At 38.7% G+C, this 18,145-nt stretch overlaps 1 protein-coding gene across 1 annotated transcript in view; it reads right to left on the reverse strand.

Moving 5' to 3' along the window:
• Positions 1-18,145, reverse strand: part of ABCA13 (ATP binding cassette subfamily A member 13) — a gene marked incomplete at its 5' end in the record, with an annotated part of 529,302 nt that overhangs the window by 384,987 nt on the left and 126,170 nt on the right. Inside the window, 3 exons of the mRNA XM_084247732.1 lie at positions 6,929-7,050; positions 7,756-7,835; positions 8,866-9,029. Coding sequence (XP_084103858.1) covers positions 6,929-7,050; positions 7,756-7,835; positions 8,866-9,029 — 366 coding nt within the window. The remainder of the gene's footprint in view (positions 1-6,928; positions 7,051-7,755; positions 7,836-8,865; positions 9,030-18,145) is intronic.

Consider the following 18,145-nt stretch of genomic DNA (forward strand, 5'->3'; position numbering starts at 1 on the left):
CATTTAAGTGCCTGATAGCTACCATTCTCACTGTTTGGAGCTGCCAGTAAAAACACTTTCATTACAGATTTTGAAGAAAGATGACTCAGAAATATATAAATTTATTGATTGAACAAAATTAAATTTAAGAAAAATTAAAAATAGCTAACGCCTCTTTGTTTCCATATTCCTAAAGAGAATGATCTTAGCATTGTGAAGAGTAAAGCAGCATTATTTACCCTTGGCTGGCATCTACCTGCCTCTATTCCAGCCCAAGCTGGCCACAAAAAGGTGGTGATGAACAGCCTTGACCTCTGAGTTTGACACTGGGACCAGGCTGGTTTTGGTCTTGAGGGAAGGCCACAGCTCTTGCCTATGCCTCTCTGCTCCATTTCCTGTCATAGCTCCAGAAAATATAATGGTTCTACTATTTACAGATATCAAAAATTTCTGGAATAACTAAAACTACCTTAATTTTATTTGTTAAAATAGATTCTATAAATTACCAATAGATTATGATATCAATCCCTGGAAGGTTCCTGATCATGGGTTACACATGAGCCCTTGAAGAAAACAGCTATTGCCAGAAACGGTGTTGATAAAGTCACCATAAATAAGCCATTTCAATTCAAATTTATTATCATTTGAAGGCAAAGTTAATAGGCTGGTAAGTAACCAGGAGTCCAGTCAGATTTACTGAGGCTGATTTGAGAGCCCAAAGAAACCAACAAATGATGTGTGGTGGTACCTTCCTACGTCAGGGTCATCTTTCTGCAGTAATGACCTGAGTGAAATTATGAAAGATACATTCAACCCCTGGCAATTGACAAAGCTGAGAGAGAAATGATACTTTGAAAAGTAGGGTCAGGATTGAGAATACCTAAAAGTTAGAGTTACTGGTTCAAACTATTAGCAGGCAGACTGACTAAGACCTCCAAAACTGTCGGCTCGAAATGGGTTCTGCCATCCACTGTGTAAAGATAAAACATATTCTTAGTGTGTGAGACCTTCAATAGAAAAGGACTTTAATACAATTGGTGTGTAATAGAACAAAAAGAATATAGTTAAAAGTTTTCCTAAGAAACATCCAGTTACCCACCCCCTTGTAGGTAAATGTCCAGCCAAACAGGGCTGGCCCAAAGCAGGGCCACTGAAGCCCAAAACTTGCCCCAAGTCCAAGGCACCTTCTGGTGGGACACATAGAGAAAGGAATAAGGGGCAAAGCAAATCTGGGATGAAAAGAGAAAAATCAAAATTCAAGTCAAGGGGCTCCCCATTGGCGCAGCTGTGGACAGTGTTGTGAAGCTGTCCACAGCCTCTGCAGCTCCGGTTTGATTCCCAGCTAGCCAGGGAGGTGCCCACATGGCATGGCAGACCTCTCCTGTCTCTCCCGCTGCTCCCCTCAACACTGTTTTCAGTAGTTCTGCTCCCTGCTCTGTCTCTGGTGAATTCTCTTACCCTCCCGTGCCCCTGGTCTGTACCCCAGTGCTTGTATAAATAAATAAAATCTTTTAAAAAAATGCAAGTAAAGATAAAGATTGCCTCCCCAACAGTCTCTCACCCACATTTCTTTCAAGTGTCTCCTTCCATGTCCCCCAAGTCCCTGGTACAAGTCCAAGGCTGGGAAGCAAGCACAGATTCTTCACATCTCTCTGCTCTGAACACCTCCTTAGAATCTCCTTCACAGTCTTCCTTGCTAACATCCTTTCCCCAGTCCTTTCTAGCTTTTCCTCACTGCTCAGCTGTACACTTCCTTGGCTGGGTTGGGAACCAGCAACCTCCCCTTTCTATGGTGATTACACTGTTAGAAAACTAGCGAGAAGTATTTTCACAGAGATCATTGTAAATCCTGAAGCTTAGGCTCTAAATATTGACCTAGGTACAAGTAAGAAATGATGTATCCTATTGGCTAGCAGCAATTTACTTAGAAAGGTTCATTTCTAAACAACAGAAGCAGCAGCACTATGAAATGGGAGGACAGCACAGGAATTATTGAAAAGCCTAGTTTTGAATTCAAACCTGATCCTGAGCCAGGGGAGAGTCATGGGGACACACTAATGAATGAAGGAAATATCTTTGTCAGAGGGGATTAAATGAGGCTAAAGTTACCCACAGCACAGTCTCCCTTTCTCAAATTGTAAATGAGCAAGTAAGAAAATGTAGCTTTCATAAATGTAAGAAAACACCAGATGACTTAAGTAAGGGAGTGCCTACGTTTCCTGTCATGTCAGTAAATATTTGATGAGAACCCATCATTTTCACTGAGACCATCCAGGCATTATGATTGGTCCTGGGAGGACAAAAAGCAAGTAAGGGAAGACCTGATTTTGCAGTTAAGGGGATATGAGAATGAGACAGATGAGCAGGTCCAGAGTGTCCAGAGGTAAAAGGGCCAAAAAGTCCAGACATAAGACCTGAAACCATAAAATATATAGAAGGAAATATAGGTGAAATGCTACGTGATTTTCACATCAAAGACATCTTTACAGACACATCACCCAAAGCAGTGATAGTGAAGGCAAAGATAAACAGCTGGGACTACATCAAATTAAAGAGCTTCTGTACAGCAAAAGAGACAATAACAAAAACAAAGAGAAACCCCACCAAATGGGAAAACATTTTTGCACACAACACTAATGATAAAGGACTGATGACAAAAATCTGCAAAGAGCTGATGAGACTCAACAACAACAAAGAAAATAATCCCGTCAAAAAATGGACAGAAGAGCTAAAAAGAAACTTCTCTGAAGAGGAAATGCAAATGGCAAACAGGCATATGAAAAAATGTTCAACATCACTTGTAATCAGGGAAATGCAAATCAAAACTACCATGAGATACCATCTTACACCAGTGAGAATGGCACATATTAAAAAAACTAGCAACAGCAAATGTTGGCGAGGTTGTGGAGAAAAAGGAACTTTCCTGCACTGTTGGTGGGAGTGCAAACAGGTCCAACCACTATGGAGAGCTGTGTGGAGATTTCTGGACCTACTAAACATAGAGCTTCCATATGATCCAGCAATTCCACTCCTAGGTATTTACCCAAAGGACACAGAAACATCAATTCCAAAGAGCACCTGCACCCCTATGTTTATAGCAGCAATGTTTACAATAGCTAAGCTTTGGAAACAGCCCAAATGCCCAAAAATAGATGACTGGATCAAGAAGATGTGGTACATATACACCATGGAATATTACTCAGCAATCAAAAAAGATAAACACATGCAATTTGCAGCAACATGGATGGCACTGGAAGGGATCATGCTCAGTGAAATAAGCCAAAAAGAAAAAGAAAAATACTGGATGGTCTCACTCATAGCAGGAATCTAGAAAACTTAAATAAGAGACCAGGAAAATGAATAACTATAAGAAAGTGAAAATCAAAATCAACAAAAAACTATGAACCAGAGACACTTTTTGGGGGGTGGGGGGCGGGAGGGGAGGGATTAGGGTCAGAATGGGGGGGTTGCAATTGTATGGGGAATATAAAAATAAAATTTATTATTTAAAAAAAAAAAAGTCCAGACTGTTGGTGTGGCACTGGGTTTGTGGGGATACCAGACCCAGAGGCTAGGACAAGCTCCCTCTGTGAAACAAGACTCCAGGTGGCTAGTGCAGCCTTCCAGGTCAAATTACTATCAAATTCCTCTGCATGGACAAGAAACCTTTAACTCCACTCATACCATGTATTTTTTATCCTCTCTCTCAGGAGGATGAAAGAAATTAGAATGAATGATTTTGACTGGTATCTACTCTGAAGTGAGTTGTACTAAAACCTGCTACATTTCAGAAGGCAAACTTCCTTTGCTGAACAAATGGAACGTGTAATCTTGCATAAATTCCTAGAAGGAATCTCACTCTAAAAATTGTGCTGACCAGTCAACGCTGCCCACAGACCTGGACTCAAGTGAGATGCAAATTTGACCAGACTTGCTAGCTGTAATAATTTTTGCCCAAAGGAAATAAGAAAAAGTCTCAGAATCCCTTCTTTTTAAGGAGCCTCTAGAATCTATGATCTATGTGTCTATTCTTCCATCTTGTTACATGAGAAACTCAAGAGTGGGAGCAAATCTTCCAAAGATTATGAAAAGTGCTCATCTTCCAAGGTCACCAAACATACTTGGTTGTTTAGAGTTAAAAATAGAGAGTAGACAAAGAAGCCAGATCACGTGGTCACTCTCATCTGTTTGGGTTCTTACTCTGACTTCACTGTTAATTTCAAAATTAAAAAAAAAAAAAAATGACCCAGTATAAATCAGAAGTCACGGCAGATCTGGAATCAACAGCACATTGCTGCAGCAAACAAGCATAGGCACTGAGAGGTGGTGAGGGCTTCTGCTCAGGACAGAGGCAGGTTGAATGACTCCGGGGCCTGCATGCCCATGAGTCTGTCACTTGGTTTTAGTAGAGACATGCTGGTTTTAAGGATGGAACTAAGGAATGTACCATGAGTGCCCAGAGCAGGTTCCCTGGAGCACAAACAGAAAGTTGGGAAAGAAATGGCACTGAATCAACTTTTTACCTGCCTTTCCCTTTTTCCCTTTTGTCTCTGGGTCTTTGACCAAGGTCCCCAATTCTATGCCTCCCTCATATAACTCTTTCCAGTCAGTCATTTCACATTATTGCTGTCTGACTCCCAATGTCACATCCTCGGGGAGGCCAGGACCACCTGTCCCCACTATCTACATGTCACCCCCATATTTGTTCTTCATAAAACTTCAGACATTGATAGTTATTTAATGTGCCATCCGTCCTCATAAAACATTTCCCTCCTTGGAACCCTAAGAGATTGCTAAAAGGAAGACTGCAAGTGAATAAATGGGGGTTCCTAATTTTTTCCAAGATCCTAGTGCCACTGGAAATTATCCCCAATGGAACATCAACAGCTGGACTAAGATTCTGATATGATGCTCAGGGAGAAAGATGAGGAATATCTGCTACAAATAATGTAGTATAGTTGTCAACAAGAAAATATAGAATAAACTAGATCCCCAAAGTGCCATCCCCTAACCAAACATGAATTCATAACCTATGGCTTGCAGACATGAATAGGGTCATGGATATACTTACTTATCATGACCAGTGGCCATCATTTAATTGAAAACTGAGAATGTAAGTTTTTTAAATGCCCCTCCCAATTACTTAACTGCCCAACTACTGAGGTAGCCATAATAACTGACATTGGCAAGGAAGTAGCAAAGATAGAGGGATGTAAAAAAACACCACAGAGACATACATGTGGCAAGGCCACCTACATTGCTAGTTAGCCTCTGTGATAGGACATCAGTGATAGGACACAGTCCTCTGTGATAGGACATCAGTGCCACCTGGTGGCTACTGGCTTAATCCAGCAGTAACCATCAAAAATAAAAGTGTGTCCCAACCCAAGAAGTATCAAAAGACTGAATTTGAAAGGAACCCCAGAAGTTAACTACCTGATCCTTCTCTTAAAACATTGTCAGCCTCCTAAATTAATTCAGCCACTGCTGTATTTCTATTACAGGATGCAGTCACTAAAAATTTCACACTGAAGCTAATCACTCTTTACACACAGGCCACATGGCGGGGAAGCACACTCCTCCATCCCTGCAGTCCCACATACAAACTGCCTTTGACAGTTTTCCTGAAGACAGATACTGTGTAACTAACCATGAATAACTTGGCAACAGTGTCATTTGAATTTTGGGTTCCTAGCTTCTAATATATTTCTATTGTTTTAAAGATTTTATTCATCTGTTTATGCATTCAAGAACTGGGGTGCAGGCCAGAGGTGCAGGGGGTGAGATGTAGTAACAAAGATACATTTCCTACATTTGAGCGGGGTTGTCTCTGTGGGGTCTTCCAGAGACAGAGTGGGAAGCAGAACAGGCAGGTCTACTGAAATACACTGCTAAGGGGAACAGCAGGGTAGACAGGAGAGATCTGCTGTGCCATGTGGGCAGCTCCTTGGCCAGGGATTGAATTCAGGACATAATGGTGATAGTGCTGAGATTTATCTTCGAGGCAACCAGGGAGGGCCCCTATATTTCTTTCTTTTTTCTTTTTTTTTAAAGATTTATTTCTTTATACAAGCAGTGGGTACAGTCAGAAGCGCAGTAGGGTAAGAGAATCCACCAGAGCCAGAGTGGGGAACAGAACAAGCAGACTGACGAAATACACTGCTGAGGGGAACAGCAAGCGCAGCAGGAGAGGTCTGTCGCGCCATGTGGGACCCTCGCCAGCGGCTGGGGATCGAACCGGCGCTGCAGAGGCTGCGGGCAGCTTCACAGTCCAGCACTCAACCGCTGTGCCACCAGGGGAGGCCCTATATTTCTTTCTTAATGCATATTTGCTCTTCATTATTGATCTACCTGTCAAGGGTTGCATTTAGCCCAATAACCAGAATCAAAATGAAATTAAATATCTATTGGGATTCCGTTGGTTGTCAATAAAAGCACTCACTTGGAGTCATCTTCAGTCACCCTGAGATGACACAGTCTGTCACTACACACTTTCATAATACGCCACAATAGTATAACTTCAGTTCGCATAGTTATTCTCTACACAAAATCTAAGCTGATGTTTGTTTTTCAGATGATTTTGTTTTGTATACTTTTTAGAATTTTGTAAACCCTATCAAATCAGGCAGATGCCCCCTGGGTGTCACACATCAGTTTTGGGAATCACCAATTCCCAATATTTGTGAATAAATATCAACAAATTTATTCTCCCTCACCCAGTAAAGACAATATTATGAAATTAATGACCTTGAGGTTTTGGCATCAAGCAAAAACACCCATGTTCTTTGCATGTTTTCTTACTTCCTTTCTGCCTCTGGTTGTGCCATCTACACAGTGGCCCACTTCCCCAGCCCCTGGAGGGGAAGGCAGAGAGACAAGGACACAGAGGCAGCAGCTCCAAGTGGGCTGAGCCCCCTGCCATGAGAAAAGCAGAACTGGTGAAACATACCTTTGAATGGGAAATATTTGCTTCTAAAATACTATTGATAGTTTCATTTGAGATGTGGACAGAATACTGAAGCTCTTCAGTTAACTTGGTGATGTTTTTGATCAAATCTTTTACTTTTACATCTGAAAAATAAGCAGAAAAGAGAAAATATTATACTAACAAAAGGGTCATTGTTATTTATGAAAACAAAATTTGATATTAAACCTGGTAAGGATTGTTTCCATCACTTTGTCCAACCCATAATAAACACTAAATAAAGCCTATATTTCTCCTTTAGAAGGAATAGAAATCTTTTCTATTTAAAAAACAGGTTATGTGATATTTCCTGCTCACATTCTTACTTTCTCTACGATATATTTTAAGATTTTCTCTATAAAGAGATGTTTTTGACCACATGTTCAGGAAACACTTCTCTTCATGTATCTATGCATCTCTTTTCTTTTTTTAAACAAGAGGGGGATTATTTATGGATTTGCCAGAATTATTCAGATTTGGAGTATTAGCACTATGAGAAGTTTTACAGATTTATAGATTAAACATAGACTCATAGATACCAAATGACTTATAGATAAAACAGAGACATAGATACCAAATGACTTATCCAGTGAGCAGGGTCAAAGCAAAAGCCATACCAAAGAAGTTTCTCTTCCTTCCTTCCTTCTCTTGGTTTTGGAACACAAAGATTTTCAGGCTTCCCTTTCTAGCCTTAAGTTTTAATTATTTATTACATATAGCATAACCTTCCCTTTATATGTTATTTTGATCATTTTATATGAGAAACTAAATCTATTTCTTAATCAAGCAATCTGGAGGAGCCACATACTCACCCTTAGTTACTGTGAAATTGCTCAGAAAAGTCACAATGGGATTCTCTGACAACAAAGTTTTTCCAAGGCTTTGAGCCAACCTAAAATGACAGAAATTGCTAAATTAGGCAAGATAAAATACCTGAAACAGTGTTGGAGTGAATGATACTGCCTCAGTTCCCAAGAGATGAGTTAAATAACAAGATCACATTTCCATAAAATCCCTCATATAATTAGACACACAATGCCTCCTGACGGTGTCTGTATATGAATATCCATTAATATCTCAATATCATGACTCCAATATTTCCTTTTCAGAGCCCTGCCAAGCTAGATGAGTCAGGAGAATAAGGATGCATAAAAATTATGTCTCATAAATGTGAAAAGAATGAATAGAATAGATCATGGAATGTATGAGAAATTAGTACATCAAGAAGTCAGATCAATATCATTCTTTCTGTAAGCAAGTCTTACAGAATAAGAAATGCCTGATTTTCCAGTGACTCACACTTCAAGAACACAAACAAAAATCCATCCATAGTGGGTATTTTGAAAAATATTTTTCAAAATATTTTGAAAAATACTATTTTTACAGAACATATTGAATATGTTATTGTAATATCATATTTGGATTTTTTTAATTTAATATCTTGATCACTAATAAAGCTATCCTTAGGTTAATTATGCTTTTATACTTTAAAATTTTAAATTTTAAGGTCATGGAAATATTCAATGTTTAGAATATATCTAGGATCTAGGTTAATATGTATATTAATAGTATATGGGGCCTCCCTAGTTGCACAAGGGGTTGAACGCAGGGCTGTGAAGCTATCCTTTGCAGGATGAGTTCAATTCCCAGCTAGGGAGTAGACCTCTCCTGACCCGCCCACTGCTCCCCTCAGCAGTGCACTTCAGTCTATCTGCCTGTTCTGTTCCCCGCTCTGTCTCTGGTGAATCCTCTAACGTCCCGCACCTCTGGCCTGTACCCCAGTTCTTGTAATCATAAATAAATCTTTTTAAAAAATAGTATGTGGCACATAGTACTGCCTAAATTTCATTATTAACAAATTGAGTGACATCTTCCTTACAGAGGAAAACACAAAGAGGCATGACTGTCAAGCTGGAGTATACCTGTGCGTGAGCTGCTGAGCTGTGTCCAAGGTGGGTTGGCATTCACAGTCCTGGACCGTGACATTTTTCAACTTTCCTATGAAGTTTTCTAAAGTGTTAGAAAGATTCCTGCTCAGACCTTCACAATTTACCTGATGGGATAAGGACCATATCTTTTCCAATTCCTAGAAAACAGAGCAAAGATATAATTACAAATACATATGAGCTTAAATCTGGTTTCCAGACATATGCATGCCCTCACTGAGCATTACAAGCATGTATTTTTTTATTAACTCAGCAAACAGAGCTTTGAAGATTGGTAATATACAATCTGATCATTTCAGTGCATTGCAGAGTAGTTTGCCTTATCTGGGAAACAGCGGAGTGGTATTTTACCCCTAGCTCTACTACTGACTGGCCAGGCAAGATGACATGTTCTCCAAAGTTGGTAGAGACTAACAGTACCTTGTGCCATGGCTATGGCCTCCTAGATTTCACTCCTTGTTTGGAAAACTGAGGCTTTTTAAAATTCCCAGACACAAAACAAAGGTTGAAAAGAAATTATAAGAGGCTACCCATATATAAAATGGATAACTGTGGGGTCCACCCTTAGTTGAAGGTCTATCAAGTAACCTGGAAGTTTCCAGTCCTCTGTCTGCAGATAGAGGGGTTCCCAGGACATTGAAGAGCTTAACAGTGGAAATAAAACCCTGGCTGAGGTCCTGGGTCTAAGATTCTATAGATGTCTTATCAGCATCTTATATACACTAACAAGTTTTATAGAAGATCAATAATTTACAAAAATAAAATTAGAGTATTTAAACATTGAAAATAATGCACATTTAAATGTAAAATTAAGTGATTCATATAGGTAATCTAAAATTTAAATCAATCCAGGCAAGATGGAACCAGAGTGTACCTTCTCTGCGTTCTCTTGGCTCCAGTGGTATAGAAAGAGGCTAGTGATCTTCCAAGATAAGAGAGTGCTGCAGAGTGCTGTGGGGGCAGAATCCATAGGAGGAGAGCCCTAACTTGGCCATCAGCCACACTGGAGAACCAACTGCCAGACAGCTGCAGCTGGCAACCAACCCCTAACCAGGAGAGGCTGGAAATCAGTCAACAGTGGCAAGAATAAGTTCAGGCCACATTCAATCTGGTCACCAACTGTGGGATCTAAGCCTCCAGTTGCCAACCAAGTGACCTTGGTCCTTAGCCTCTAACTCTCTCTGCCACCCACCAACAGCTGAAGCAGGGACACCCCCAAAGGTGATTATCAGAGCTCAGAGAAACCAGTCATACCCTAGAGATCAGAGCAGCAACGCTTTTCCCCCAGAGGTCATTGCCAGCTCATAGGGAGCCCAACCCAGCCTCTGGCCATCAGAGTCACAATGCTTTGACCACAGGAGCTGTACCTTTCCTCCTCCAACAGCCATTGTGACATAAGAGCCCTACATTCATCCTTAGCTACATGAGCAAGACTTGAGCAACTTTTGGCTTCTAGCCACTGGTGGTGAAAGTCAGGTCCCTGTTACCTTCTAGCTTCCTGTTACCAGATACAGGAGTACAGCCACAAGCAACCAGCATGGTAAACTGGATCCAAGCTGATCCTTGCACCAGGTATCTGTAGGGAAATCCCAAACACCAGATTCCAGCAGCTGGCAACCAATCTCTTGACTTAGACCTAGGCTCCTCCCAACTTCCAGCTACCAGCAATGGGAGACCAACTGCTAGCCAGAGAATCAATGACAGGGGCTAAGATCTATTGGCTGTGGGTCCTGAAGCAGTGAAACACAGGACTACATGTCTGAGAGACAGTCCTGTAGATAGCAGCAGGATTGGTTATCCTTTGGACAGCAGAGACAAACACAGACTTCAACAGGTTGAACACTGAAGAGTTTCACATAACATCTAACAGAGGCTTTACAAGTCATCAACATCAACAATTGTCAGAAAGCAAATAATGGAGACAGGAAAAAGCACAACAAACAGCAATCTACAACCTTAGGGGGATACTATACCACAGAGAGAGAAAAAATCTCCAGAATTCAACCACAAAGACGTGAAAGAGCTGTTCAGAAGATACAGAATTATCTGTATCAGATACAGAATTCAAAATTACATTGAAAAAAAAATAAATTCAAAGAAATGGTAATTAAAAAAAAAAAATGAATGACTGCCCTGAGAAATAAAATCAACAAAGAGAAGATCTAAATTGAAGCTTTAAAGAAGAAAACAGTAGAGGTGCAAGATACAAAAAGATCATTAGAGGAAATCATAAATTCTGGAGATAACTACAGAAGTAGAATCAGTGATTCAGAAGATGTGAATGCACAAAGAATCTCAGTAGAGAAAGGAAAATTAAAAATAAGAAACACTCTGATTCTGTGAGGAAAGACAATATATACAAATAGTGAGCATTCCAGAGGGGTATGATAGAGAGAAAGGAACAGTGACTTTATTTAAAAAAATAGTAAAGGAGAACTTCCCACACCTGAAGAAAGAAATAAAGATGCAAAATCAAGGGTCTAAAAGGACCTGGGTTCACTTAATAAAATAATACTAATACCAAGATATATATTATCTTGAAATACTATGAAATACCAAGCACACAAGACATAGAACATTTAATGTGATGAGTTGGAAGAAGCAGCTAATGCATAAATGAGCCCCAATCAGGCTAACATTTGACTTCTCTGAGGAAACACTATAGGCAAGGAGAGAATGGAATAATGTGATCAAAATAATTAAAGATAAAAACTGTCAGCCACAAATACTCTATCCTTCAAAGCTCTTCATATCTGAGGGATAAATGAAGACCTCCCTGGACAAACAGAAACTGAAGGAATTTGCAAACCTTAGAGCCCCCCCACCCCACATTAAATATTAAGAGTAGTCCTTTTATCTAAACCAAAGCGAGGACATACACAAAGATCTGAACAAATAAATAGTCACAAAATTAATGACAAAAAGACAGCAGCAGACTTTCCTAAATAATCATTCCAAATGTAAATGGACTAAATTCAATAATTAAAAGGCTCAGCATATCTAATTGGATTGGGAAACAGAATCTAAGCTCCAAAGATAAACCTGGACTTAGAATAAAGAGTTTTAAAACAATCCGATAAGCAATTGGGACACAAAGGAAGGCAGGAATAGCAATATTTATATCAGATAAAATAAATTTCAAGTTAAAAAAAGAAACAAGAGACAGTGATGGACACTACATAATTATTAGGGGAATAGTAGTACATCAGAAGGCATAACAATCATCAATTTATAGTCATCAAATGAAGAAGCACCAAGATATATCAGGCAATTACTATGAACTCTGAAAACAAACATTAGGGGAAAAAAAACATATATGGCTGGGGACTTCAATATAATGCTTTTACTACTGTACAGATCAATGTGACATAAAATAAATAGGGATACAACAGCCTTAAAAGAAAAATTAGACCACATGGGCCGAATATGTAAAACACACGTATGTATACACACACACACAACACAGCAATGCCACAAACCTAAAATATATTTATCCCAAATGCACATGGAACAATCTCCATTACTGACCACAATGTAGGTTACAAGACAAGTATCAAGAAATTCAAGAAGATTGAAATCATACCAAGTATCTTCTCTGACTATAAAGGTATCAAACTAGATATCAACAACAAAAAGAAAGAAGGGAAAATCTCTACTATGTGGAGACTGAAATACACACTACTGAAAGATGACTGAATTACTGAGGAAATCACAGATATCAAAAATGCCACATAACATATAACAATGAGGACACAACTTGCGAGAACATATGGGACTTGGCAAGAGCATCAAATAATAATAATTCAGGGCCACATCAGACAACAAGAAAGAGCTCACACAAATAACCATTTCTCTCACCTTAAAAAAAAAAAAACTAGAAAAAGAAAAACAAAACTAAAGGCCAGTAGAAGAAAGGAAATTATAAATGCTTAAGCAGAACTTAATGAAAAATTAAAAAGATAATACAAAAAAATTAATGATACCAAAAATTGGTTCTTAAAAAAATACACAAAATAAATAAATCTCAAGCTCAGCTAACTGAAAAAATAAGGAAGAAATCTCAAACATATGATCAGAAATGTAGGAAAAGTTACAATAGATAATACAGAAATCCAGAGGAGAATAAGAGATTGCTATAGAACATTTATATAAAAACAACTTCAATAATCTAGATTGCATGGACAAACTTTTAGAATTATAGAATCATCTAAAGCTTATAGGAAACAAATAGAAAAATTGAATAGACCCATCACAGCAAGGATATTGAAAAGGTAATCAAAAGTCTCCCAAGAAACAAAAGTTCAGGACCAGATGGCTTCACAAGTGAGTTCCACCAGTCCTTCAAAGATGAATTAATAAACATCCTCCTCAAACTCTTTCAAAAATATGAGAAAAAAGGAACACACTTTATGAAGCCTACATTAGACTAATAACAAAACTAAAATGCAATAACACACACACACACACAAACAACTACAGGCCAATCTCCTTAATGAACACAGATGCAAAATTCCTCATTGAAATCTTAACAAAACAAATCTAACAATTAATTCATTGACAGGAATTTACATCATTACCAAGTGGGATTTATACCAGGGACACCAAAGTGGATCAATATCCAAAAATCAATCAATGTAATTCCACACATCAATAAAAAGAAAAATGAAAACCATATATAATTATATCAATAGATGTTGAGAAAGCATTTGATAAGATACAACATCAATTTATGATGAGAACTCTGAAAAAAACTGGGGCTACAAGGAACAGCGTTCAACAAAATAAAGGCCTTATATGACAATCCCACAGCTTATATCATTTTCAATGGTGAAAAAGTGAAAACATTTCCACTAAGATCTGGTACAAGATAAAGATGTCCATACTCAACTCACCACTACTATTCAAAATAGTATTGGAAGTCCTAGCTAGAGCAATTCAACAATAGAAAAATATAAAATGAATCATACTGGAGAAGAAAAAGTAAGGCTATCAGTACATACCAATGACATGATAATGTACATAGAGAACTCTATAGATCCCACTTTAAATATAGCTGAAACTATAAATCAGTTCATCAAAATGGCAGGGTATAAAATCCATACACAAAAATCAGCTGCCCTCCTATATGTAAATAGTGAGAAAGAAGAAGACATTAAAAAAACAAATATCCCATTCACAATTACACCCAAAAAAAAATTACTAAGCGTATACCTAGCAAAATAATTGAAGGACCTATACAGAGAAAACTATAAGATATTGTTAAAAGAAGACACAAAGAAATAGAAAAATATTCTCTTCTCATGTACTAGAAAAATCAATGTTATCAAAATAACCATGTTGCCAAAAGCAATATAGAGATTCAATGCAATGCCTGTCAAAATTTCAGTAGCTTGCTTCAAAGAAATAGAAAAAACATTAGTGAAATTCATAATAGGTTCCATATATCCAAAGCAATCCTGACCAAAAAAGAATAATAATAGTATCACACTACCAGTATGTTACATAGCTATAATAATTAAAGCAGCATAGTACCAGAACAAAAAGACATACAGACTAATGGAATAGAATTGATAATATATTGGGGCCTCTTTGGTGGCACAAGGGGTTAAGCAATCTGCAGCCTCTGCAGCATGAGTTCTATCCCCAGCCAGCCAGGGAACAACCCACATGGTGCAGTAGACCTCTCCCGACTTTCCCGCTTCTCCCCTCAGCAGTGTACTTCGGTCAATCTGCCTATTCTATTCCCCACTCTGTCTCTGTGTCTCTGGTGAATCCACTCACCCCCCGCATCTCTGGCCTCTACCGCAGATCTTGTATGCATAAATAAATAAATCTTTAAAAAAAAAAGAGTTGATAGCATGTAAATAAACTTACAAATATATGGTCAACTAAGCTATGACAAAGGAGCCAAGGATATACACTGGAGCAAGGAAAACCTCTTCAGTAAGTGGTGTTGGGAAAACTGGACTGTGACATGCAAAAGAATGAAACTAGACCCTACTTCACAGCACACAAAAATCAATTCAAAATGGATAAAAAAAATTTTTGTAATACCTGAAACCATAGAATAGATAGAAGAAAGCATAGACATGGCACTTTCTGATATAGGCTTCAGATATGTCTTTGTGTATTCATCTCCAGCAGCAAGAAAAACAAAAGAATATATAAATAATTGTGACTAAATCTAATAGACTTCTGCACAGCAAAAGAAAACTAAAACAACAAAAAAACCCTACGGAATGGGACAAAATATTTGCACACTAAAGCAATCCTTTGCTGATCAAAGATCAAAAATCTCCTGCAAATCTAGAGATATCAAATTCACAAATCAAAAAATAGGCAGAAGAGTTAAATAGGCAATTCTCCAAAGAAGATATACAGATAGCCATCTGGCACATGAAAAAAAAAAATGTTCATTCTTACAGTAAGGGAAATGCAAATCAAAACCACAGTGAGACCCCAATTATTCCCTGTGAGAATGGGAATAATTCTCTGCTGCACGAGGCCTTGATGCCCCAGCCAGATAAGACACTGGCAAGCAGTGAAGGTAAAGGGCCTCACACTGTGGGGCTGAAGATTCCTTGTGCCTCACACCGTGGGGCTGAAGATCTAACATTCCTTCATTTTTTGTTCTTGGTCATAAAGAGAGACAAAATTTCCCAAAAAATACATTAGGCTATAAATTATATGTATCAGCAGACTGCAAGCAATTGGCACGGAAAATTACCTGTTTAGAAATTAGTTACTACACAATTCGGCCCAATTAACAATGGGAGACAATTTATTGTATATATGTGACAAGCAATCCAGCATACAATTATAGTAAATCCTTCTTTTGTTTTTTTAGAAGTTTCCTTTTTATTTAGAAGTTTCTTAGGAAAGTTTTTAAATGAAGTTAACTGTGTTAAGAAGTTTGTAGGTGGAAAAAGTTCTGATAGCTGAGTAGCAGCTGGTCTCTGACTGAAGGCCATGTGAATAGAATAGTCTTTTGATGCTTAGGCTTTAGCTGATAGGGATGCAGTGGTGGCTATTCACTGTCTTAGATAATTGTCTAGCTGAAAAAATAAGTTTTAGTGTTAGGTCTGGTTTTTTATCTATTAACCTTGAAGGCTACCGTCTAGCTGGGACCCATAGGAGCCAGTAGTCCACGGGAATAAAATACACTAATTGTTTCTGCTTTACACATGACAATGTATTTTTTTTTCTGCTTACTAAAAATGAAAAATAAAGACCTGCTGAGTCTCTCGGCAGAAGATACTAGCACCTCATCAAGTGTCAGTGTCTCCTCACTACCTCATCCCCTTCCCTTCAGCCCTTAAGTTTCAGCCCCTTACAGGTCGCCGAGGCCGTCTCATCCTTTCAGGAACCCCTGACACGACATTTTGCCGGAGGCTGGTCCCCGGCAATTCTCAAAGAGAATTATAATTCTTATATTAATTATAATATTAATTATAATTAATAATTTTCTTTCTATCAAAGAGACTAGAAACACATGTTGGTAAGGATATGGAGAAAAATGAACCCTCCTACATTACTGGCGGGAATGTGAACTGGTCTAACCCTATAGAAAGCAGTATGGAGTTTTCTCAAAAGATTACAAATGGATCTGCCATGTGACCCAGCAATTCCACTCCTATGTATTTAACTGAAGAACCCAAAAACATTAATTTGAAGGAAAAATTGCACTCCTGTGTTGATTGCAGCACTATTTATAATAGCCATGATATGGAAAAAAGCTCTCGGAAGTCAAGTGCACAGTGGTACAGGAGGGAGTGATATCCCCATGGATGCCACAGGTAGAAAAAGAGAGAGGAGCAAGGATTCAGTCACATGAAGGGCACAGGCCATTGACTGAAGTCTTGTTGATGTCAGGAAAGGGGACATGGGAATGGTTAACTCCTCCAGGCTTTTCCTGTTCTACTCTAACAGGAGTCCCTCACACAAGGCTTCTTTCCTTTCCACCCCTACTCTGTCATTTAAGGTCTGAACCCCTGTAAGACACAGCCTCTCTGACTGCCCCCTCAATAACTGTCTCTTTAAGGTCTGAAAACAGGCATGCAGACCCCAGTCATTGCTAAATTTAACTATAGAAAAGAGGAAGGAAAAGGACAGTGGTGAACACAGACAGTTCAGCTGCAAGGCTGTTAGATGTGCAGGTGCATCCCAGTCTCCAGTCTGCGTCATGTGTCATTTACAATATTGCTTATAGAAGCCTCTTGCCTTTTACTCTCTGCCCTCATTCTCAAGCCCGGAGCTCTCTAAACTGTCTCCAGTCATCCCACTGAACACTTTAAAGTTGCTACATTTGTCTTCCTCCATAGACTTCATTCTCACCAGCACACAGGAGCACAGACACATCTGTGCAAGAACTGTAGGTACAGATCACTTTAGAGAATGTAAGTTGAATAAATATGGGTACGTTGGGGCTCTGCCTGAGAAGCATTCCCCAAAGAAAAGAACTCCTAGTTCATAACTAGGAACTGCATGCAAATTACATTTAGTTCAGGGCATTCATAAAATTCCTGCTACAGATGTTATTCTTAAAAGTAACATCATAATTTTGACAAATAAGGACATACGGAATAAAAAATGAAGTGCTGTCCCCTCTCCTTAGCAAGGGCACTCAAAGGAAACCCACATTTCCCCCATCACAGGCACATTCAGTTCCGTACAGGGAAGAAGGTTGAAGATGAAAGGTTGAAGCTGCTTCCTACTGGGCTGTGCTTTGAGGAAAGGATGAAACTATCAGTTGGAAAGTCAGTGCATGTCAGGCTCTTTCTCCAGCCACAATAGGGTTGTGCTCCTCCAGGAACTAATCAGGTAAGTAGACTCAGTTTGTTTTGCAATGAGATACTACCCACAGGTGGGTCCAAAGGTCTAGATCTGGGGAGGAGTTAGGAAGCCCCAGATTCAACTTGGAGTTCCTGTCACATTCTCCATTTCAGTTTATCTCAGAAAGGTAAGTCTCATTAAGCACATATTATCAAATTTTAAATATAATTTTAAATATAATTTATCTCCATATTGCTAGTTTCTACTATTAGAATAATGTGTGAAAAAAGGGAAGGAGTTAACACCCCCAAACTCACATTATATAGATTTCAAAGCTGAGAATTTCACTTCCAGTGTAATTTCATGTTGGTATCCAAACAACTATATGTTAGAACATTTATTTAGATATGGATAAAATGCCATCATGCCATATACCTCCTTCTGTCAGACACAGGACACTTCACACCCTACAGCCTGGAAAAGA

This window comes from Talpa europaea (genome assembly GCF_964194135.1).
Source record: "Talpa europaea genome assembly, chromosome: 11".
NCBI classification, from domain to species: domain Eukaryota; kingdom Metazoa; phylum Chordata; class Mammalia; order Eulipotyphla; family Talpidae; genus Talpa; species Talpa europaea.